At 43.9% G+C, this 24,927-nt stretch overlaps 1 protein-coding gene across 8 annotated transcripts in view; it reads right to left on the reverse strand.

Moving 5' to 3' along the window:
• MEGF11 (multiple EGF like domains 11) overlaps nucleotides 1-24,927 on the reverse strand; it is a 277,220-nt gene that overhangs the window by 14,955 nt on the left and 237,338 nt on the right. For 7 of the 8 annotated variants that reach the window (XR_006104620.1, XM_042474946.1, XM_042474943.1 and 4 more), the window contains 7 exons: nucleotides 16,821-16,967; nucleotides 14,656-14,790; nucleotides 9,759-9,887; nucleotides 8,330-8,458; nucleotides 7,429-7,557; nucleotides 5,964-6,092; nucleotides 4,798-5,028 (listed from right to left, as the gene is read on the reverse strand). Coding sequence is in view for 7 of the 8 variants with exons in the window: in XM_042474946.1 (XP_042330880.1) it covers nucleotides 4,798-5,028; nucleotides 5,964-6,092; nucleotides 7,429-7,557; nucleotides 8,330-8,458; nucleotides 9,759-9,887; nucleotides 14,656-14,790; nucleotides 16,821-16,967 (1,029 nt within the window). In the remaining variant the exon portion in view is untranslated. Of the gene's footprint in view, nucleotides 1-1,958; nucleotides 2,374-4,797; nucleotides 5,029-5,963; nucleotides 6,093-7,428; nucleotides 7,558-8,329; nucleotides 8,459-9,758; nucleotides 9,888-14,655; nucleotides 14,791-16,820; nucleotides 16,968-24,927 lie in introns of those variants that run through there. The other variant, XM_042474950.1, reaches the window with a different exon arrangement.

Here is a 24,927-nt window from a genome sequence, read left to right on the forward strand (position 1 = left end):
CTATCCTATCCTATCCTATCCTATCCTATCCTATCCTATCCTATCCTATCCTATCCATCCTAGTTCTACTGATCCACAACTTGAGTTCTACTAGTCCAGATTAGTGATGCAAAGCATGTGCCACCAGCACAAAATAACAAAATGGCCCTCTTCTCCGTCACACCAAAAGATCTCCGATAGTGAGACCAAAAAACCCACAAGATTTTCCACAACCCTCCACCAAAGTTTGAAAAATGCACACGACTTTTCGTAATCTGATCAAGCCGAGAGAACGTTTTTGAAATCAATCAGAACAAAAAGAAACAAACATTTACAGCCCTCCGTCCAGATAATGTTCTCTTCCCTTTATTACCCTCCGTTGTCTTTTCCTTTTTCAATCTTGTTGGCGTATGAGAGAAGAGCCGTTAAAGTGATGGATAAAGACAGAATAAAGAGAGTTTGAGAAAGTATCTATTAGCAGACTACATCTTCCAAAATCTCTCAGCCAAGCTGTAGTCCACCCAAAGACAATTTTCTCAATCTGTGAGAATTTCAACACTGACCAAGATCTACATCAAGATCCTATATGTAACATTAAACTCATGGAATTACTGCCTATACTTGACTATAAGTCGATCTCATGTATAAGTCGAGGGCTTGTTTGGGGGCCACAGTTATGGATGTTGATATGACCTGTGGGTAAGTTGATCGTAAGACTTAGGGTCATGTAACAAAGGATGAAGCAAAGGAAAAAGATGCCAAAGAACCTACAAAATTGCAGGAGGCATAACTGTGTTCACACCGAACGATGGATGGATGAAAACGTAAGAGGGAGGTCAGTGTTTCCAGGACAGATTACACTCTTGCTTTTCTCCAAGGGAATGGTTTGTTTATATAAGTGTTAAAGTAGAGTATTGACGTAGATAAGTTGATTCAGATATTTTGGGTCAATTTTTTGACTAAAATTTCTAGACTTAATACATGAGTATTTATACATGAATATATTTATAGTATGTGTATGTACAACAATGCCTTCTTAGGGACTTCTGCTGTCACACAACTCTGAATGTCAGAAGTTTCTTCCTGATATCAAGGCGGAATCTCTTTTCCTGCAGTTTGAATCCATTTCTCTGTGTCTTATTCTCTGGAGCAGCAGAAAACAAGCTTGCTCCATCCTCAATGTGACATCCCTTCAAATATTTAAACAGGGCTATCATGTCATCTCTTCTGCAGGCTAAACATCCCCAGCTCCCTAAGCCGCTCTTCATAGGGCCTTATGGTTTTCAGACCATTTTGTTTGCCCTCCTCTGGATATGCTCCAGCTTGGCACATCTTTCTTGAAGTGTAGAGACCAGAACTGGACACAGGATTCCAGTTAAGGTCTGACCAGAGCGGAACAGAGTGGCAATGTTACATCCCACAATCTGGACACTATGCTCCTATTGATGGAGCTTGGGGTCATATTGGCTCTTTTCGCTGCCGCATCACCATGTTGACTCATATCCAGCTTGTGGGCTACTAAGACTCCTAGATCCCTTTCACATGTACTGTTGTCAAAGCACCCTATATTGGCCTCATTCCCACTTACAAAAAAGTTGTTTGCGATCCAAATCGATGGATCAAGTCGACAGCAGAGCGGGGTTCCCACTACATTTTCCCCGATCGTATTTTCTCCCTATAAAATAACCCACTTGTGGTTCCCATTCACAAATGAATCAAAATGGACCCGCTCCAGCTGTCCGAAGGGCAAATTTAAATCGATTCTGATCTGCATCTGGTTCACACTTGCCCAGATTTGATTTATCCAAAAGGACACAGAAAACATCAACACCAAAAAGATGCGGGTTAAATGGGTCTAGCGATTTAAGTGAGAACCAGGGTCATTTGAATTGGTTCAAACCAAGTTTAAAAGGTAGTGGGAATGAGGCCATTGTTACATTTCATTTTTTCTACTGTTATGGGGGCAACCTGTCCCCTTATTTCAAATACAAGTGCCCTGGCTATCTTTGAAAAATACCCCATAGTAAAGTGAGGAAGGGGAAATATGTCTCTCTATGCAGAGAGCTATTGCATATCCCAAGGTTCTTGCAATATTCAAGGCTTCCTCCCTCCTCTCCAAAACTTGTCATAATGAGAGATTTTTCCAGTTGACGATAACGATCCGAATTGGAAATCTGCCATTGTACCTTTCTGCAGCAATACATCAGAAGAGAGAGAAGGGGGTTTTCATTCTAATATCCCAGTGACCTTTGCATACCACTAAAGAAAGAACTGAGAGCTGGTGAGAAACCCATTTGCAATAAAGCTGCTGGAATTGTTAATTTTACTTGCCTTGCCCAGCTAGAAACCTGTCTCTCGCCTCCTTGCTCAGGTTCTCTCTTTCCATATAGAGTCCTGTTTGGGAAATCATTATGGAAAGATTTACTTTGGCTAGCAAAAGTAATTTCTCTAAAGGGAGGCTCATACCAGGATAGGAAGAAAATAAACACTGGAGAAAATTAGGAAATGCAATGGCTGAATGCAAGCCAAGTCTATAAGAGGATGGCGTGCATTAAAGGCAGCGGCGGCGGCAGCGGCTTCTAATCTCAGGAGAATACGACTGTCCAGTTCACTGCAATCCTGGCATTGCCTTTGTTGGCTCAAAGCGTTCAGCTTCCCAGCTCTGCCTTTTCCAGCTTTCTCAATTCAAAATCCTTCCCTGCAGAAACTGGAGTGGATCTTCAAATCCAAGTACCAGAAACAATTCTTAAAGTTTTAAACCTTTTCAACAAAACTTTCCCATAGGTTTTTTGTGGGTTTTTCAGGCTAAGTGGCCATGCTCTAGAAGAGTTTATCCTTGATGTTTCGCTTCCATCTGTGGCTTTGGCATCTTCAGAGAATGCTGGCCTGGAAGTGAGTGGGGTATGTGTGTGTGTGTGTGTGTGTGTGTGTGTGTGTATATATATATATATATATATATATATATATTAATGGGGGTCACACAGTACATATATAGCCCATTCATTCCCATACCATCATTTTCTGAAGATACCAGCCACAGATGGAGGTGAAATGTCAGGAATAAACTCTTCTAGGATATGGCCACATAGCCTAAAACACCCACAAAAAACTATGGACGCCGGGCATGAAAGTCTTCGACTTTGTAAAACTTTTCCAGTTTCAAAATGGACCCAGTCTATCCCTCTCCTCATTCGTATGCGGCATTTGGCATTGAGAAAGAAAACACTAGCAGAGCAAATTGTTTCACTTAGGCTGCATCCAGACTGCCAAAATAACCCAGTTTGACACCACTTTAACTGCCAGGGCTGAATGCTAGGGATTCTGGGATGTGTAGTTTGTTGTGGCGCCAATGCTTGCGCATACCACAGAAAAACCACCAAAACAATGCAGCCACTGGTCCATGTATCCAGTGGGGGGCCAAAGACCCAATCTAGGAAGGGATTGAGAAGGGGGAAAGGGAGGAAAGAGTGAGAAGAGCCCAAGGGTTGGAATTGCACCATTGTTGTATCAAGGTAAGTACAGTTCTACCACTGTTTGGCCTAAATCCTACCATTAGTCTGAACTAGAAAAGACCCATTGGAACCAATGGGATTTACTTGCATGTTGACTATGGTCCCCAGATCTTAGGGAGCTCTTGTATCTCAAGCCCTCTGCAATTTTCACCAGTCCTCAGGGCAAGGGGAGGAATCAAAGGGTGAGCTATGGAAAAGTGTGCCTACAAATATGTCCTTCATTTGTTAGACCTGGTGTTTATTATTTGAAAGGCGTACTCTGTGCAAGTGTGGTTGCTGCTTCAAATATGCTGCTTAATGCCATCACCAGCGGCTGCTCCTTTCAACATCACTAAGCAACATCGCAAGGGGTCAGCCCTAGATTTGGCCCTGAAATGCCTGGGTTTTGTTTTGACTTGGTAATCCCTATGTTGACTCGCTATTTGACAAAATCTAGTTGGGGTTGAACAATAGGGTTCAGGCCTTTTAATTTCCATGGAGAATCATGGTGGACTTCCATGGACATATCATCTACAGCATTCCCTAAGGTCCCTAAAATGTTGGCTGCCAGTCCTTGGCAAGTGTCTACACCAATGATTTCCAACTTTTAGTCCTCCAGGTGTTTTAGACTTCAACTCCCAGAAGTCTTAGCCAATTTGGCCCAACACTCGGGAACTTTGGAAGATGAAATCCAAAACATCTGGAGGACCAACATTTGTGAACCATTGAGACCATACACTATAGAAGTAATGCATTTTGACACCACTTTAAGCGCTGTATCTCCATCTATGGAATCCTGGAATTTGTAGTTTTACATAGTCTTTTGCCTTCCCTGCTGGTGCCTCCCAAAATTACAAACCCCAGGATTCTGTAGGATGGAGTCACAGCAGTTAAAGTGGTGTCAAACTGCAGTATTTCTGCAGTGCAGGTGCATCCCAGGAAAGAAAGAAAGAGAAAATCATGGGCACAAATATGGCACTGGTCCCTGGCACATTGGAAAATAAATCATTTCTGGTCCCCCCACATTGGATAGCTTGAGATGCATGTTCAACCAGACCAAACCACAGAATGTTGTTGTTGCTACTTGCAAAAGACCAGCATCTCACTTCTCACCAGAATATTTGGGGCTATTCTTTTCATCTCCTCCGTTGGCGGATGACAGTTCTAGCCCCAATATGCATCCCAGGCGAAACTTGCAAAAAGAAAGGCACTTCCAAGGAAGGGCAAGGAAAGCCACTCTTTGCAGAGAAAGGACATTTATTTTCCCTCCCCTCCAGCCCATGAAAGAGTGGAGGCCCGCATTTCATTATCATAAAAAGCCCCTTACCGGAGAGTGAGTAATCGGTGTTTGTCATCCGCATGGCTGGAGTGTACGAGACGCTTGGCATGTCATGGCCCTTCTTCTGCTTCCGTCGATACCACACAAACAGTGCCAGCAAAACCATAATAATTAGCAGGAGGATAATAATTCCAATGATTGCTCCCACTGAATGCCTCTCGGATCCAAGAGCCGGACTAATTTTAGTATAGGGGTTTAATTCTTCCATCATGAGAGCCGCTGTTAAAAATAATTCACAATGTACCGTTAAATTGAGTGGCAGAACCCATTCGGCTGGAAAAGGGCTTTGTGTTATATATCTCGGCTCCACTTTCCCTCCCTTCCTTTTCCCATGCGCTCTTTTGAAAGGCGCCAGTTATGCGATAGACGTTGGGTTGGAAACAGTTATTAGCCCAGAGGAGTGACCTTGCAGCCTAGTAGCCATATCCAAAAATCTTTTCTCACTGAAGTGGGGCTTGGCACCCACAAAGACCATCCTCACCTTCAAAGATTTCTCCATTCCTTTCAAGGACTCTACAGCAGGGGTCCCCAATAATGTTGGGAGGGCATATCCCAGCTCACTCCTCACTTACGTTGGCCAGGGCTGATGGAAGCGGTCATCCAAAACCATCCAGAGGGCAAAGAATTTCCACCTTTGGCCCTATCAAGAGCTCCACCAAAAAGCCTTCCTATTCATCCTGCCCACTGAAATGAATAGGGAAGCCTACATGTAGCCAAAATCCTGTTGAGTGACCTATGCGCCCCTAAGTGTGGCTTATGCGTTCTGCATGAAAGCTGGCATGTTTAGCCAGGGAAAGAGAAGGTTAAGAGGGGACAGGATAGCAATGTTTAAATATCTGAAGGGATGTCACATTGAGGGTAGGGTATTATTCTCTCCCTGGTTGATCTAAAATCTCAGTTTTGGATTGGGGTGCTTTAGATCAGCGGTTCTCAACCTGTGGGTCGTGACCCCTTTGGGGGCCAAATGATTCTTTCACAGGGGTTGCCTAAGACCATAGGAAAACACATATACAGCTACAAATCCCCTCTCATCTGTAAATGGTATGTATTCAGGTCACCCAGGGAAAGTCTTTTTTAGCTCTTCTGGAAGGCTGCCCAAAGAAATGTTTTGACTGCTGGGTTCTAAAAGAAAAGGGAGAAGGGATGTGCCTCACCTTGGTCACAGCGGATTCCCTTGAAGCCTGGGCTGCAGTAACAAGTCCCTGTAACATAGTCACAGGTTGCATTGTTCATGCATTCGCACAGCTGCTGGCAACCGTAACCGAAGGTTCCCGGTGGACACTCTGCAGACAATTCAAAGGGAAAAGAAAAGTGGCTGGAAAGGACTGCTTGGAAACTTTGACAAAGACAGTCAATTTCTCAACAGAGGACTTTTAGAAGGGAATCTGCGCTTTGCACATTTCAGAAGGGAAGGCAGGCAGCACTGAATGAAATAAAAGACCAGTTAAGACAGCAATGGAAGGACCCTGGGGAAATCCTCCAGTCCTGTTGTTATGTTCTGACTAAGAGATGCCATTTGTAAGCCTTGTCTGTTTCTCCATTTGCAATCTCCCCACAGGAATATATATATATTTTTAATTTTCTGAACCAAGAGACTGCCGATACTGTCACTTTCCATCAGCAAAAACAGGTCCCAGTCCCTTAATTGTCTTAGCAATCCTTTGCTGAAGCGTCAGCATGGTGTAATAGCTTGAGCATTGGACTACAACTCTGGAAACCAGGGTTCGAATTCCAGCTTGGCTATAAAACCCACTGGGTAACCTTGAGCAAGACACATTCTCTGAACCTCAGAGGATGGCAATGGCAAACTCCAGAGAAACCTGCCAAGAAAACCCTATGACGGGGTTGCCATAAGTCAAAACTAACTTGGAGGCACACAACAACAACAGCAACAACAACTAAATGGCTCAAAGCTGTGCAACCAGAGTCAGGTGAGGATTCAACAACAGGGTCATTGGGAGAAAATCTGGCCAAGCCAACCCTGAAGCTCTGAAAATAGCAACAAAAATAAACTTTGAATGCTAAAGGTGCATTGTTGTCTTTTCTCCTTTAGAATGATGACATTGGGGTTTCCTGCATTTCTGTCGCAGAGAAATGATTGAATGTCCAGTGACAAATAAAAATTATTTGTTCAATTACCATGATGGTCTAGGACAATAAATCTGCAGGCGGCTCATGGTAAGATCCTTGGGCAACGTTCAATAAGAAAGAGAAAGGAAAGCTGTAAACTGGTCTGGTGACTTTGGGAGGAAGGCTCTGTCTGCAGTGTGCAAGAAGCAAATGCTGTGTTGATCAATGGGTCTCCTCAGGGTGCAACTCGGCCTCTTTAGTACTACAAGAAAGCATGGGTGCAGACTGGCAATGTCTCCAAAGTCAGCACCAAAGAAGGTGCGCTCTTTCCCTCCCTTGCAAAGACCAGCTTCAAAAGTCAGGATCTATTGGAGCGCTTCCGCTGGCAGAAGAAAGACCTCTTTCAGCCTGAGAGCTGAATAGAGATTCACAAAAGGTCTTAGAAGGGAACCTGGAAAAACCTCTTTATCATCAATGGACACAGCAAAGGAAAGCGGGAAATTGGTCGGTTCCCCTAGGAAGCCTGGGGCACCGTCTTTAGCAACTTACTTTGCTCACACTGTTTCCCAGTAAACCCAGTTCTGCATGTGCATTGCCCCGTAATGTGGTCGCAGTCCGCCCCATTCTGGCACTGGCAGACGTTGGCACAGTTTTTCCCATAGAAGGCAGGTGGGCATCCTGGGAGGGCAGGAATTATAGAAAGACAGAGGAAAACTGAAAGTGAGGATCTGGCATAAATATCCAGTGAGAGATGAAGCTCACTGGGTGACTCTGAGCCAATCACTCAGCGTTGTTTTTATGTTAAAGCAAGGAGGAGAACTTCATATATTCTTTTTATTTATATATATTTAAATTTAAAACATTGAATCATAGAATTATACAGCTGGTAGAGAATGCAAGGGCCATCCAATCTAACGCCAACATGCCGTGCAGGAATATATACTCTAATCATTTCCATCAGATGGCCATCCAGCATCGGCTTAAAAACCTCCAAAGAAGGAGACTAAGGCCAAACAAGCAATATAGTGGGATTTTTGTGGGGTTTTCAGGCTCTGTGGCCATGTTCTAGATGAGTTTATTCCTGATGTTTCGCCAGCATCTGTGGCTGGCATCTTCAGGAAAAGGGCACAGTGGGCCCTTGTTATCCACGGGGGTTTGCTTCCAGGATCCTATGTGGGTACAAAATCTGTGGATGCTCCACTCCCATTAAATGGTGCCCCTTATATAAAATGGCAAAATCAAGCGTTGCTATTTCAAATTTATGCTTTTTCAGACTATTTGCAAGCTGTAGATGCTTGAATCCATGGATAAAGAATTGGTGGATACTGAGGGTCGACTATATTCACAAGCATTTGAAGTGTTGCAATGCTAAACATTAACACAAGAGGACAGTGCATCCTTTCTGGAGACTCATTGCCACGTTGTTGGAAACTAAGCCCCCAAAACTTACGCTGTGTGCAGTAGGGACCGGTCCAGCCAGGGGTGCATCTGCATTCGCCGTCATGAGGGCTGCATGTTGCGCCATTGTGACAGCTGCAAGAGTGGAAACAATCCGCACCCCAGAAGCCAACTGGACAAGCTGCGGAGAGAGAGAGAAATAGAGAAAGAAAAAAGGAGGAGAGAATGTAACTGTTCTTCCATATTCCACATTGGAAGAGGTTCACCAATGCACCTGGTTGATTTGTAGCCACCACAGAACTGAATGGGAAGCATTGAGCATGCATAAGGATGTCTTGTACTTGATGTGGATAATGGGACAGCTTGAAAAATGTCCTTTTTTGGACTGCAGTTGCATGGGCCCACACTGGCTGGGGGGATTATGGGGGCTCCAATCCAAAAAAAGTAAATTTCCCAAGCTCTGGGGAGCAAAATCCTTCTGGAAATATTGGGGAGGACAGAAGTGTCATGTCAGGGACCAGTGTTTGTTGAGACATTTTGAACCGTCACCATTGCTTCTGAAGAAATCCCCCAAATTCATCACTGGCCAATGCTAAATAGAAACGAACAGTCATTTCCCAATTACTCTCTAAATATAATGAACAGTCCCCAAAATTGACAGCCGTCCTTATTCTCGTCTTGAGCGACAGCCATATTCAGCCCCAGGAAGAGGCACAATAAAAGCAAAATTACAGCTGTCTGTTTTTATCCGATCCCTACTTTATCACCGGAGGTTTAATATATTTTACTGTGAATGCCTGTCTAATGCCTTTGCTGCCTCCTGAATATGAAGCAACAGTTCTGAATGAAAGGCTGGGGCTTTCCCAGGGACAATCTGCCTCCAATTAAAGGACTGTTTGGGAAATGCCAGTTTTTGGATCCGTAAATGTCAATCTCCTACCTAAGCAATTTCTCCACCCGTCCTTCCAAAAAAACGCTCCGACTTTTAACAAGTAAATTACCTGTAATAGGAATATCTCATCTCTCTGATTTCTCAGCCATATGGACCTTGCAACACAGGACTGTCAATGGCTTAATGATTTCTTCAAGAAAGTGTTGGGGAAAAATATTATCAAGAGGCCTGCCTTTCATGATCAGAATGAGTGCTTCTGTTTTTGGATAAGGATAAGGATACCAAGATAAGGATACCAAGCAGAATTTGGTTTGTGGACCAAGCCTAGTGTAGCTATGGAACTCTGGGAATTGTAGTTCATTGTGGTACCAGAGCTCTCTGGCAGGGAAGGGTAAATGTCACACAAAACTATCATCACACAAAACTAAACGTCACACAAAACCCCAGAAGCCCATAGCATTGAGCCCTGGAAGTTAAAGTGGTGTCAACCTGGATTATTTCTGCAGCCATAAACAGACCAGCCTTTTAACATTAACAGAAAACAGATATCTGAGCCTGGAAAAGAGGGGCAAGAGAGCTTTCGCCTTACTTTGGGAGCAGTCTTTGCCTATCCAGCCGGGGAAACACTGGCAAGATCCATCAATCGGATTGCAGGTTCCATTGTTCGTACACAAACATGTTTCTGTGCAGTCCTTCCCATATCTTCCGCTTGGGCACACTGTAGAAACACAAAGGCACAAAAAAGATCAAGGTTTCCTGGTGTTGCTGAGTCTCATGCCTTGGCCACTGGAACGATAGCAAAGATCAGACCACGGAAGGCAAAGATCAGCCTATTTCCCCACGGAAGCTCTAGATGTGCTTCTTGTGTTATATCTACCTCTGCTGTCTGGGGCCTTATTCCCACTACCTTTAAACCGGATCGCAAATCGGTTTGAACCAGTTCAAATGACCCTGGTTCCCACTTGAATCGATTCGCTGAAGCAATCTGGAGAGGGGGGGCCATGCGCTAGATCCATTTAACCCGTGTCTTTTTGATGCTGATGTTTTTTGGACAAATCGATTCTGTGCAAGTGTGAACCAGATGCGGATCAGAATCTATTTAAATTGGCCCTTCAGCCGGCTGGAGTGGGTCCATTTTGAATCGATCCGTTTGTGAATGTGAACCACAAGTGGGTTATTTTACAGGGAAAACATGAGATCAGGGAAAATGTTGTGGGAACCACGCTTTGCTGTTGAATTGATCCATCGATTCAGATCACAAACCAATTTATTTGTAAGTGGGAACGAGGCCAAAGCGGTGTCAAGCTGCATTAATTTTGCAGTGCAGATGCAGCCTTGGTATCATGATTCTCACTCAGGCCCCATTATCATTGCTTGGAATTGCTTTCCCTTGAAAATGGGGATGTGCATTCTGGAGCAGAACCTAGAAAAGTTACTTTTGGGGACGACAGCCATCAGAATCCCCCCCCCCCCAGCCAGCTTGAGTAGGGGATTCTGGGTATAGATGTTAAAAATAAAAATATATAAATTCCAAGTTCTGATGTTTTCTAAACCACTGTGAAGACATGGTTAAATTGCAGGAATTGTAATGGCTGCTGGCTTCTCTCCCTGAGAAAAACTGGCGTCTTTTTCACCCCACCGGCAGACCTTCCCCCAATACGGACGATGCATAGACCACAAAGAAAGCAACAGAAACACAGGCAGACTCATATCACTTGTAAATAGATAGCAATTTTTTTACAAGAAGTGATTATGCGTCCTCTATGCATTGTTTTGTTATGGTAACATTTTGACAATTCACGGTTTCCGGCGCACATTCGCGGGAGATGACCTCAATCTATTCCCCGAACGATTCAATCCTAGAATGAAATCTGGAGCCGGGAATCATTTGCTCTGAGTCAATGACAGGGATGGCGCAAACAGGTTGGCAGACAATCGCATATACAGCCTTGCAATGCACTTATCTCTCCCAGAGTAGATAACGTTGACTTTGAAGCTAAATGCTAAACCAAACAGCTTCTCAACTGAAATGAAACAAAAATATAGCAAATGGAAAGGTGTGTATTTGGGATGGGGTAGGTGTTTGATGACACCTGTCTTCCCTTATGGATGGGCACCATTGCGCCAACATCTCTGCAACGTTACAAAACACAATTCGGTTCTCGGGAAAAGACATCACTTCATTGGGATGCATCCTTCATCCTTGGATCGATAAGAATCCATTAAAATATGTGTCTTTGCCTTCAAGTCACCTGTTGACTTATGGTGATCCCATGAATTTCATAAGGTTTTCTCCAGCAAGGAATGCTCAGCGGTGGTTTTGTTGGTTCCTTCCTCTGAAATATACCTAGGATTCACTGGTGGCTTCCCAACCAAATACTAACCAGGGATGACCATCCTTAGCTTCCAAGATCAGATGGGATCTGGTGCCTTCAGGAGATTTAGGTCCTGTGTTATATTGTGTGTGTATGTGCCTTCAAACCTCCTGTTCTTATGGTGGCCCCATGAGTTTTATAGGGTTTTCTTAGGCAAGCAATGCTCAGAGGTGGTTTTGCTGATTCCTTCCTCTGAAACTGAGCCTACAGCTCCTGGGATTCATGGGTGGCTTCCCATCAAAGTACTAACCAGGGATGCTTAGTTTCCAAGATCAGATAGGATCTGGTGCCTTCAGGGATTTAGGACTTATTGTGTGTGTTATGTGCCTTCAAGTTGTCTGTTGATTTATGGCAACCCCATTAATTATATAGAGTTTTCTTAGACAAGGAATCCTCAAATGTGGTTTTGCCAGCTCCTTCCTCTGAAATATAGGCCTCATTCCCACTTACAAATAAATCGGTGTGCGATCCAAATCGACGGATCGATTCGAGAGCGGAGTGTGGTTCACACTACATTTGCCCTGATAGCATTTTCCCTGTAAAATAACGAATGAATTGATTCAAAATGGACCTGCTCCAGCCGGTCGAAGGGCAAATTTAAATTGATTGCGATCCGCATCTGGTTCACATTTGCGCGGAATGGATTTATCCAAAAAGACGCAGAAAAAATCGGCATCAAAAAGATGTGGGTTAAATGGGTCTAGCGCATGCCCCCCCTCAATCGATTCAAGTGGGAACCAGGGTCATTTGAATTGGTTCAAACCGATTTGCGATCTGGTTTAAAAGGCAGTGGGAATCAGGCCTACAGTTCCTCTTCTCACCCTCTTCTCAATCCTTAGGATAGCGGTTCTCAGCCTTTTGGCTTCCATATGTTTGGGACTTCAACTCCCAGAATTCCTCACAATTGATTGTATTAGCTGGGACTTCTGGGAGCTGAAGTCCAAAACATCTGGATGTACAAATGTTGAAAACCAGTGCCTTAAAAGAATAGGCAAAGTAGTGGAGTCCATTTGAGTGGGAGCAGGCCAGCTAAAGGCCAACGCTAAACTTTTAGAGCTGTTAAAATGGATGCTTGCTGCTTATTACTAGAGTCTCAACAACAGGGAGCAAAAGAAAGAAAGTACAGTATTATCATAATTGCAGTTTAAAAAACAACATTTGGATCACATTAGTCTAAAGCAAAATATTAAATCTCTTCATCCTCTTTTTTATATTTTTATAAGAATATATATCTCTCATATATCATATCATATGTTGGCACATTATGACAAATTGCAACACCGTCTGCATTTAATTAGAACATGAATATTTTATGGCAATTCGGCTGGGCAGATCAACATTTCAAAGGGAAAGCAAGGGACACTCAACAGATTGAATGCAAGAAAACAGGATTGAGCTCAATGAGATAATTAGTCCGGCTCCAGACTTTGAAAAACTGAACTGGGTTTCTGCACCGAAAGTGGCCCATTTCATTGAAAGGGGGAAAGTGAAGTGCTGGGTCTCCTATAAATTGGGATACATCTTGATAAGGTGAGCAGCAAGGAGGAAAAAGAAAACATTATGTTTCTGTCTAATCTATGCCGAATGGTTTTGCCTAAGTGCCGCCTGCTAATTTGTAATGTGACAACTAGGAAATCATTGCAAAAGAGGATGAAGTCTGTCCATCTGTCTGCCTTGCAATGAAAGAATGAGATCCAAAGAAGAGGAATTCCCCTTAAGCGCAGACCCCAGTTTCCGATGAAACGAACCCATCAATTTAGACTATTCCAGGGGTTACACTTTCCCATTCCCCCTTGGCTCTTGCTATGATGAAAGAGTTTGGAGTCTGTTTTGGATTAAGCATTGCTTGCTGCATCTTGCAAACCTGGGCAAACTGTGCTCCATCTCCTCTGTAACAAGTGGAAGCCAGCCAACTTCAGCTCAAGATGAACTAAGAGTTTAGGGTTTTAGACAAGATGCTAAATTGCACACCGTCCAAAACAGAAGCTTCCAGCCTCCTTTCGTCCAAATTATGGAAAAAGAAGGGGGAAAATGCATGATCCAGACTGAGCAGGTCATTTTCATTGCACTAAATGAGAAGATGGGAATAGGCACTCTGGAGCATGCATCATATTATTATTAGTATTATTGTTGTTGTTGTTGTTGCTTTCCCCCCACAATTGGGACACAAAATGGATTAATATTAAAAAAAAAACAGGACTATTAAAAACATATAAAATGGGCATTAAAACAGAAAGGCAGCATCTGCAAAATGCAGTTTGACACAGCTTTAAATGCCACGGCTCAATGCTATCGAATCCTGGGATTTGCTATTTTGTGAGATATTTAGCCTTTGCTGTCAGAGAGCTACAAATCCCAGGATTCCATGGAATGGAGCTATGGCAGTTAAAGCAGTGTCAAACTGCATTATTTCTGCAGTGCAGCGGTAACCCAAAATATACAGGGAGAAGATATTGTCTTCTTATCTATGTTCTGAGTTGGTACAGTATTGCCTATTCCAACCCCAAAAGCCCTTTTTGGTGGGCATTTGCAACCCTGCAGCCTGAGATCCTTAAAGAGAAGGGTTACAATCCCAGGGCTTTCTGCCTGCAAAGCCAGGCTTCTTTTGCATCACTCCTCTGCAGCCTCTTGGTTCACAAACAAATTGGTTTCCAGACGTCATTTCTAGAAAGATTTGTGATTGGCACATTGGCATCAGCACATACTTCTTCCATTTATTAAGAACTCACAAGTGCCACGGTGTGTTTAGGACGGGCTAGAACTGACAGCAATGAAAAGCGAGACCTGAACAGCCAGGTGACTCTACATTACCTGTCGCATTTAATTTACACATGCTTGAATCCCAAGCTATACATCTCTCCCATTTATGCATATTATTAGCATGCCGCTTATTTACAAAACAAAAATGGCGCAAGTGCTCATATGCATTTCTGGCTATGAAGGAAAACAGATTTTCCCACTTGCTATCTTGGACCTCAAACCCTTTACGGGATGTTTATTTTTTTAATAATGATAGTAACCTTGCCATGGGCCTATAGATACATTTCAATGCCTTGGAGCAATTGTTCCCAAACACATGGTACCAATGAGAACCATTGAGAGTCTTCCTACCTTGGTTGCAGAGCGGACCAAAAAACCCCGGGAGGCAACTGCAATGTCCTGTGATGTGATGGCAAGGGACTGTGCTGTGAATGCACTGTGGGCATGGCTGGCTGCAGTGATGCCCATAGAAACCCGGAGGACAAACTGAAACAAACAAACAAACAAACAAATAAATACAGGAGAGAAAACTCAGACAAGTTGCTAGCCCACAACCTTGTTTCTACAATGTGCATTTCCTGCAATGCAAGAACTTTACACTCTTTCTACTCACAGCAGATCAAAAAAGGGAGGCAATAGTCCAGGAAAAAATGACTTGCCCAAGTATACCAACTAAGTTCATGGCCACTAATCCGTGGCTACATCTACATTGCAGAATTAATGCAGTTTGATGCCACTTCAACTGCCACGGCTCACTGATACGCAATTATGGGATATGTAGTTTTGTGAGATAGTTAGCCTTCCCTGTCAGAGAGCTCCGGTGATTCCATAGGATCCCATAAGATGGAGCCATGGCAGTTAAAGCATTAACAAACTGCATTATTGCAGCAGTGTGGCAGCAGACCATACTGCTTCTTGAAACTGTTATGGCAACTAATTCTGAACATAATAATTTATGTATTTTATGTATTTGTTTATGTAACTTTGTAAAGGACCTTTATAATCAGACTGTATGAACAGCAACAGAAATGCAAAACCTGCAGGTATAGTACTGGGCACCAGTTCATTGCATGCATCAGGGGAAGTAGACCCAGTCTACGGAAGCTGATGCTACAGTTTCTTTTGCACGGTTAGTCTCAAAGGTGTTGCAAGATCCCTAGTATTCCAGATGAATACAGCCATTTCTCTGCATTCTCCCATTCTACAATTGTGCACAATATGCTAGAGACCCTTCCAGGGGAGGCTCACTGACCTTGTGCCCGAGATACAGATGTATCCCCCGAAACAAAAACGCTGTCAATCTTCACAATGAGCCAGGATAAAAGTTCAGTTCAGGGACAAGGCTGATGACAAGCAACTCTTAAAAGGCAAATGCATGGCATAATTATGTCCCTGCTCCGATGGAGGAGGAGGAGGCGCGCAAAACCTCCCTCGGTGTCAGAGGCGACACAAGATTGCAATTGCATGGAAAATGGCATTATGGAGGAATTTGAAGGCTCCTCTGATCTGCATCCCAGCAGCTGATGACAGAACTAAGCTGCTCCTCTCTTCTCACATTGGAAAAGTTTCCATTTCTTTAAGTCCAATTGGAAACAAACAGATGAAGGGGAAAAACCAAGGATGCCTCCCTTGTCTCCCTTACTCTTGGAGAATCTTACTCCAGGTTTGTAGAGCTGGTCTATGAACACTTAGCAAGCGCCAGGGAACAGACTTATAATGGAAACTCTCAAAGGCCATTTGCGGCAGCAGGGGGTCGCAGCCTTGCTTTTAAGTTAAAAAAGAAAAAAAAAGGGGGGGGGGAGAATAGCAGTTACAAATTCTTTTGGATAGAAGAGGGGCGTGCGGCTGCAGGAAGCGGGACTTGTGGAAATCAAGTGGGAAATGGGCTGTTTTGTTCCACGGCCAAGTGACTTGCTGTGTTAAAGAGGTCTTTTCAAAAAGAACCGACCACGGGAAAGGTCAGAAAGAGTTGTATCACCTTTGGAAATGCAGGGCTGGAATCACAGAAAAACCTGTCTGGTCACAGAATCACAGAATTGGAAGAGACCCCCAAAAGGGCCATCCAGTCCAACCCCATTCTGCCATGCAGGAACTCACAACTAAAGCATCCCTGACAGAGGGCCATCTAGCCTCTGTTTAAACACCTCCAAAGAAGGAGACTCCAAGGAAGCGTCTTCCACTGTTGAACAGCTCTTACAGTCAGGAAGTTCTTCCTAATGTTAAGCTGGAATCTCTTTTCCTGTCATTTGCATTCATTGCATCCTATTCTCAGGAGCAGCAGAAAACAAGCTTGCTCCATCCTCAATAGGACACACCTTCAAATATTTAAGCATGGATGCCATCTTCCTGCTTAAACTCCTCCAAACTAAACATACCTAGCTCCCGCTAAGACATAAAGCTTGGTGGTTTCCAGATGAGAGAACTAGGCGGTTTGGAGCAAGAAATGTACGAACCCCTTCTCTCATGGCTGTGACTAGAGGAACAGCTGACAAAAAAGTGGGCACCCAGATTCTTACTTCTTTGGCACATGGGTCCACGGTAGCCGGGCGCGCATTCGCAGGTCCCATCCTCTGGGGAGCAGTACCCGCCATTCTCGCAGTTACAGGCAATGGAGCAGTTGGGTCCCCAGCGTCCCTGGGTGCAGACGCTATCGCAATGGATGCCTGGGGAATGGAGGCAGATAGATTAATCTCTGGGTTGCCCAACAGACGCCAAAGCCCATCTGAACAACTACAGTGACATATTTTGCTTTGGAACTCAGGACCCAACAGTGAAATGGATTTGAGAAGCAACCAAGAGCTGACCTGATCTCATGCCTGTTGGGTTTGGGGGGTCCCTTCCACAGGTCTTGGAAGAGACCTCAAGGGCCATCCAGTCTAAGTCCTTTCTGCCATGCAGGAACACACAATCCAAACAACCTCAACAGATGACTATCCAGCTTCTGTTTGAAGACCTCTAAAGAAGGAGACTCCATCGTACTCCAAGGTAGCATCTTCCAACATCAAACAGCTCTGACCATCAGTAAGTTCTTCCTAGTTTTTAGGTGGAATCTCTTTTCCTATTGCTTGCATCCATTGTGCTGTCTCTTATTCTTTGGAGCAGCAGAAAACAAGCTTGTTCCTTCCTCAATATGAGATCCCTTCAAACATTTAAACAGGGCTATCATATCACCTCTTAACCTTCTTTTCTCCATACTAAACATACCCAGCTCCCCATGTGTCTCCTCACAGGGCTTCATGGTTTCCAGACCTTTCACCATTTTGGTTGCTCCTCTGGACACACTCCAGCTTCTCAGCATCCTTTTTGAATTGTGATGCCCAGAACTTGAGTCAATTCTGCTGGAAGTGTGTAAGAGAGGCCTCTCTTAACCCCCAGAGATCCTGTTCTTACATCCCCACATTTCTATGGAGCAATTTCGGTTAGATAATGATTGATCCATGATTAAGTCATAACTGGACCTTTACTTTGCAGGGTACTTAGCATAAGAGTTGATCCCATATCCTGGATTCTCTGTCTGCATCCTCAGAAATGTGTATGCTCTGCAAACATGCAGAGATGCAGAAAATGCAAATGTGGGCATGAAATGGCTCCCAAGACAATCCTTTGCCATTTATTCCAACATTTGAATCTACTAAAGTTCAGGGCGCGCGTGCGTATAAGTAGTAGAGTATTTGCAGGAGATTTAAGAAATGCAGAGTCTGGTATTCCTTTAATTAGTGACATTTAAATAAGGGCATCTACTCTTTCTCTTGTCAACAAGTGAATTAAAAGGAACCAAAACCCAATCCTGCAAATCTACAATAGTCCGAAAGGCTACTCAATGGTGTAGTCTTGCTAGGCAAGATTCTAGAAATAGGAGTTCTTTTGGAAACAGTGCTGGCATGCAAGATTTGGTATCTAAATCCTTAACAGTTGCACAGAAGGGGGAATTGGGCCAACTGTGGTTTCTATCCATAGGATGTTTTCCACTGTCTGGTTTTAAGAATACTTTGGATTTTGGAATTCTAGATAAGGGAAGCTGTACTATAAGGAAATCATTCTGGTTTGCTTCTCCCATGTTAAGTCAGTAATAAACTAGGAACAAATTAGGAATCAGGTACAGAGGCTGTAATGATCAAACTGCCAATGGAGGTTTATAGGAAGATTCATGTGGGAATAACAAAGCATCATGAACAACAATATTTCAGATTTAGTTCTATTGTCACAATTAATATCCTTTACATTTTGATATACCTGATATAAAACCTGCGATCAATTTGTCTTAGGGTCGCCATATCTTGGAAATAACATGAAGGTGTGCAACAACAAAAACACCCTTTTGTTACTTTTTTCCTTGGAAAGTGGTAACCTTCTAGTAATTCTATGATGCCTTCCTAGGATTGTAAAAACAAGAGTGGCATCCGAAGCTGGCAAGCCACCCCTATGGCAAAATGGCAAAGGATGGCACCTGACTCAGCAGGTCACAAGTTGTGCAGATTTGGTTTAAACTTATAAACAGCAAACTGAGAGACCTGGCGACTTACTGCTGTTTCCGAATGCAATGAGATCTGATACCAAGTTCATTTAAGCAATCCCTACAACATCTGGGAGTTCTTTATCAGCTAGGCGCATGTTTCTATCGGATAAAAGGATAAATGCAGGCGCTGATGGTGCAAGACCGTAACTCAGCCAAAGGCTGGATTAAACGCACAGCCACGGATAAAACTCCTTTCAAGTCATTCCCTCCTTTCTGATAAGTTCATTAGGATTCCAAAAGTGACACCAAAAGCAACATACCACCTTGGTGGGATTTTTTCATCCTAGTCATCTTGTTTTGGAGGATGATTAAATCAACAGAACAGTAATCACAGAACGCATTTACAGTGCAGATATATATTATTGCACTCTAGGAGAACAGAAGAACCATCCCTCTTTGGTATCCATTTTACAAGCCCAAAAATAAACACAAATTTCAGACAGGGTGGTAGTGATGGTGCTAGTGTTAGCAACATTGTAACATGAGATTGGGCAGTGTGCAAATGGCAAAGAGAAGAGGAGCCTTGAATGATGTTTTATCATGGACTTTTGGAAGGTGGTCTGTGCAGAACGGGGACCAAAAAGGAGATGAGATAAATGAGGCAAAGGTGTTAAACAGTGTTGCAACAGTGTGTCAAGAAAGCCATAGTTTCAGTTCAACCCATTGCTGATGGACTGGAATATGTGGGTATGTTCCAATTCAGTTGTTCCTTTTTCCAATCTTCCTTCAAGGACCACTGAACAAGGCCAGAGATTGAAAGCAAAGATGCTACAAGATCCCTTGGCATACTCATTTGACCTAATATGAATGCGAGAGCTGTATGGTCCCATAGATGCAACTCTTGGCAGCAATAACTAGCCAATAACCATAGCCAATAGTGAGGGATGCTGGGAATTGAACAACATTTGGGTGGTGGTGAGGGGCACATGATCCACACCCAGATCTAATGGAAGGGCCTGCTCTGGTGCTGGAAGACCTTTAAGAACAGCACCTTCCTGTGTTTCAATTGCAATGTGGATCCTGACCTTGTGAGAGAGTCCGTTTAGCAGCATTTGCACTGGCGCACTGGCACACTGGCACATGACTTGTGCGGTTCCCATGTTTGACCTGATGGCAGATTACACCACAGTGTTGAATACTGCCAAAGCCAGGCTCCTGGAATTAAATTCGCGGCGAGATTAAAGGAACGGCTGTCATGTCCCATTTCCCATTTTTCCGACAGCAATATTTGGACTCGGATTCTTTTATTGTAAGATGAGCTATTTATAAATGGAGACAATTAAGGAACATTATTTCTTGTCTTGGGGTTTGGAGAGAGTGACACCAACTCCTTCCTCTGGAAAAAAAAAGGTAGAAGTATTAAAATCCATCTCTCTTTTTCGTGGGAGAAATGTCACTTCTAATGGAAGAGTAATGAGCAGAATCCGCACAGGGCTAAATAAAGGGGAAATGATTCCTGATGGGGATATTGTCCTAATGCAACAGAGAAGAGTGGTGGAAAGGCCTAATTGCACCCAGAAGACAACAGCAATTCCACACCTTTTAATGAGGTTTATATTCAAAATGTCTGCAAAGAGATAATACGCCAGGAACACTTTCAGATGTTTTCAGGTTCATAGTGTCCATGTTTACCTTTCATGTGCTAAAGGCCAGCTTTTATTGCATCTATTTCACAAGGTGATTGGCGCATAATTTTTTATCCAGGCAATTCAAACTCCGTACATTACTCCACGATCTGGATTTTTTAAAAATGGAGGATGACCTTCCAAGAGGAAGCACAACTTTCTTCTCTCCTTCCTCATAAATCTGAGCAGCTTTGTCTGAAGCAAAAATGCTATGTAAGTATGCGTCCCACAGCTTGCGTATCCCTTATCTGGAATTCCCCAAACTCTCCAAAATTGTCCATCTGGGTGACTGAGATTGTGACGCCTTTGCTTTCCGACAGTTCAGTGTACACAAACTTCGTTTCATGCACAAAAAAATATTTTTAAAAGGTGTACAAAATTACCTTCTGGCTATGTGTCTAAAGTATATGTGAAATGTAAATGAATACTGGGTTTAGACTTGGATCTCAAGATGGAATGTACCACACGAAAGAGATCAGGAGTTTATCCCATGAATATCCTGGACACAACGTTGCACAAAACCTGCCATTAAAGTAGTCACATAGAAGCATTAACGCGCATCTTTTTACTTTTGGGATTTCAGTGGCAATACATTTCCAATATCATTTTATTTGTGCAATTGTGTGTGATAATCATTTGCGCCATTAATCGCCATTTTTGCTTTATTTGTGGGATGCTTTAAATGCACTTTAATGCCAAAATTAGCCCCAGAGTGATAAACTCAGATTTTTCATTATGGTTGTTGATGCAAATATAGGTATTCCAAAATTCCCCCCAAAATCCAAAATGCTTTTGGTCCCAAGCATTTTGGATAAGGGGGACTCAAAGCTATATAAATTAATCTGGAACTGAAAGTGCATGTTAATTGTGAGGCTGCTTCCAAGGAGGAACATGTCCCTATGTAAAACACAGAGAGGATTCTAGCCTATCTGTTGTTTTTCCTGCAGGAGACAAAACTGCTGCCCATGCCCATCTTGACCGTTTTTACACAGAAAACTGTGCGCTCTTGTCCAGAAGGATTAACAACCGGTCCTTGGTGTGCCTTGCACACATAGGAGATGCTTGGTTTTGAACTGTGTCAACCTCCCTCCCAAGGTTTTTGCACTTTTGGAGAAAGAATCCATCCCTGTGTTTGCCCTTGCTGCTTCGCTCCAGCATTCGCCAACCTTCATCCCCCTTTTCCATTGTTTGTGTCTAGAGACACAACCAGACATCTCCAAAGAAAGAGAAAGGAGGAAAAAACAGACTAAATGAGAGCGAGACTTGCATCAGGTTTACTTCTTGTATCCCCTTGACTGTAGCTGGGTCTTTGGGAGGGTGAGCCCTGCTGCTGAACTGAGTCTAATTATTTTTCAGGGATGTAAGGACAGGAGAAATTACAGGATGTAGCCTCCTTTCCTCTTGTTTGAAAAGGAGTCAGAGAAAGGTGGTGTTGGTGGTGGGAACTCCGCAGGGAGACGGATAGATCATCGTACAGCTATAATTATTTCCCCTTCTGCGTTCTCTCTCTCTTCCTCCTCCCCTCCAACTTTTTACCAAAAAAACCCTCAATGCATCAAAACCTTGAGATAGGTTCCACTGAAATTAGCAGCGACAGGCTTCGACGGATGCGGCGGATCCGACACTAAACACTCTGCCAGTCTCTTCCGTCTTCTCAGCATGACACCGAGTCATAACCATCCCTTGTCTTTGGAATACCAATGGAAAGAACTGATTCCTGGAGTGCAGAGGGATGATGTCCTATTTATCGCAGGTTGCGGGGGCCTCTCAGGGGTCTAGATTTTGGTGTTGAAAAGGAAAATCATGGACCTTTCCAGATCAGGTATCCTGGTTCCAAATGACAAGACAACCCTGCTGTTGATCTTGCCCCAAAGAAATGAACGTAGCTATGCCAAAGGTCTACAAGTGAGCAACAATGCACGCCCCTTCTTTGCATCCCATGTGGTTCAGACAGCTGTGTTAAATCTACTGCAGTAACAGCAGTGAGGACAGCAACAGCCTTGCCTTCAGAAACTGGTATAAAACTTGCTTTTAAAAACTAGCATGGCACAAGTTTTTTGTAGGCTGAAGGCTACCTCCACTATGGAGTCTTGCTCCCAGCTTGGCAACCTGCACAGTTTTACTCATCAGGAACAAATTTCTTTCCAAGCTGTAAGCAAGAGTCTACTCCTGAACTTAGCTGCTAGCTTATAAAACCGTAAATTGACTCGTTTTTTAAGGCATTGAGAGGCTCTGTGCTGCTTTCCGCCACAAGAGGCTTAAAGTGCCTGTCTGTCAGGAAAGTTTGACGGTCTTGTTGGGTTTTGTCTACCTCTTGCTCAACTCTGTGAGCGAAGAGGAAAACTGGAGGCTATGGCATCCATCTCCCTTTGCACTCTCAGTTCCAACAGACAGTAGCTACACAGAATGGCATCATTAGGGCTGGTGTCACTTAATACTGGGATGTGGATGGCAGCAACAAACGACCGTGCCACCCTTCTGTCCCCCTGCTTCACCTACCAATCCAGCAGCCAATATACCCCCTCTGGGCTTTCATCCGGTGCAGTCCATACCCTTTGCATTCGCTATTGATGCCTCTGGGGGATAGGGAGATACTGCAAAGCCCTGCTGAGATTTGTCTAATGGAAGGTATTGGGACTCGACTGGGAACCTTCTCTATGCAAGCGCATGATCTGCAACTGCACCCAGCCACCTCCAGAGAGCTATACTCCATAACCACACAGTCTGAAACATCTGCTGGTGGCCACATATCAATGAGACAATGAACCTACCCCAGGGCATTAGTCTTGAACTTTAAAGGAGTTATCCAAGGCACTGTGCCCTACTCCATAAAAGGGTCTCTCAGGCTGGATAGCAACTTTTTAAAATGTGGAGTAAAACCGGTAGCAACTTCATCATCCCACTGAGATGGGAGCCTCCTGCCACTCATACTTGACTGTAGGATTGGAAGAATGTTTATGCAAAATTAGAGAATCCCTTTTTTTACCCCAGATTGGGAATGGAGAAGTTGGCCAGACCCCATATAGTTACACCTCAAAGACAGCGGTGTAGTGGTCTGAGCATTGGATGACAGCTCTGGAGATTCCCAGGTTCGATTCCCAGCTTGGCCATGAAACCCACTAGGTGACCTTGGGCAAATCACACTCTCTCAGCCTCAAGGGAAGGCAATGGCAAACTTCCTCTGAACAAAGCTTGCCAAGAAAACCCCATGATAGGTTCACCTTAGGGTTGCCATAGGTTGGAAACACCTTGAAGACACACAACAACAACAACAATCCATCACAACATTTCTGCAAGGCAGGTCAGCATTACGTCTTTCAGCTTGAGAGCTGAGCCTGGGGGCCTAACACTCAGGACTTGGCAAAATTACCTTTCTAGACTACAGTCCCCCATGTTGGCATGCCATGCTGATGGGTATTTTGAGAGTTGCAGTCTAAAACGTCACTTTCCTAAGTTCTGTATGTTCACAGTTTCACCAAAGGACGGATCCTGCAAAATATGTAGAGAAAAGTTTCTCCACCTCTCGCCCTCCATCTACTGCCTCCACAAAATAAACCATCACTGAAAAAGTTATCTCTTCTATCTGTTAATCTGGCACCTGGCAGACTATTTGTCCTTCCAGCGATTCTCCTCTTTTGCTTCTGCGGCTGTACTCTTGCCTTTGTGCATAAGGCTCTTTGTATCTAAATCCACTCATTAATAATTACATAAGCCCCGCTCGCCTCTCTATGTGTATCAAGCATGCCGCCGCATCCGTTCCAAGCTGGAGAAAGGGAAACTCGAGGCAAAGGTTTGCAAGGCTCCCATCTGATTAGTTCCATATTAGGCCCAGAGGAGGAATAAGGACAAACAGGGGGGTCACGGATGAAGAGGACACATCTCAAGGCAGTAATTCCCAAACAGTGTGCCCGGGGCACATTAGGATGCCACCAGAAATTAATTAAAGGGCCCAAGGAGCTCAATCACAGAAGCCAGGGCTCTATGCCTCTCTAAACAATTAATTCCTCCGGTCTGGGCTCTGTACAATCAGCCCCCCGCCTGGCATGCCGAGAGTGGAGGAGCAGCCATGCCCTGGCATCATGATGCAATCTGGATCATCAGATCAGATGCCAAGCAGAAGGCTCTGCTTTCCACTGATCCTGGGGGTCATTCCCACTGGCAGTTTGAATCGCTTCCTGATTCGCTTTTGCTCCATTTTGGCAATCGATTCTAAAAGGCCCTTTGTTCCAACTATGAAAGGGGTTTTTTTCCTTACCCAATGAGGATCGGAATGGGAACGAGGGTCATGTACCCCGAATCACAGTTCACTTTAAATTGTAGTGGGAAGGACCCCCTGGTTTGGAATCACAGAGAAAACGGAAACACCAGGCTGGTGCTTCTGATGATGGCGGGTTCGCCTTGTTCACATGGGAAGACTTTCAGAATGATTTAAGAGAAGGAAGGAAGGAAGGAAGGAAGGAAGGAAGGAAGGAAGGAAGGAAG

Source organism: Sceloporus undulatus, chromosome 6 (genome assembly GCF_019175285.1).
Source record: "Sceloporus undulatus isolate JIND9_A2432 ecotype Alabama chromosome 6, SceUnd_v1.1, whole genome shotgun sequence".
NCBI classification, from domain to species: domain Eukaryota; kingdom Metazoa; phylum Chordata; class Lepidosauria; order Squamata; family Phrynosomatidae; genus Sceloporus; species Sceloporus undulatus.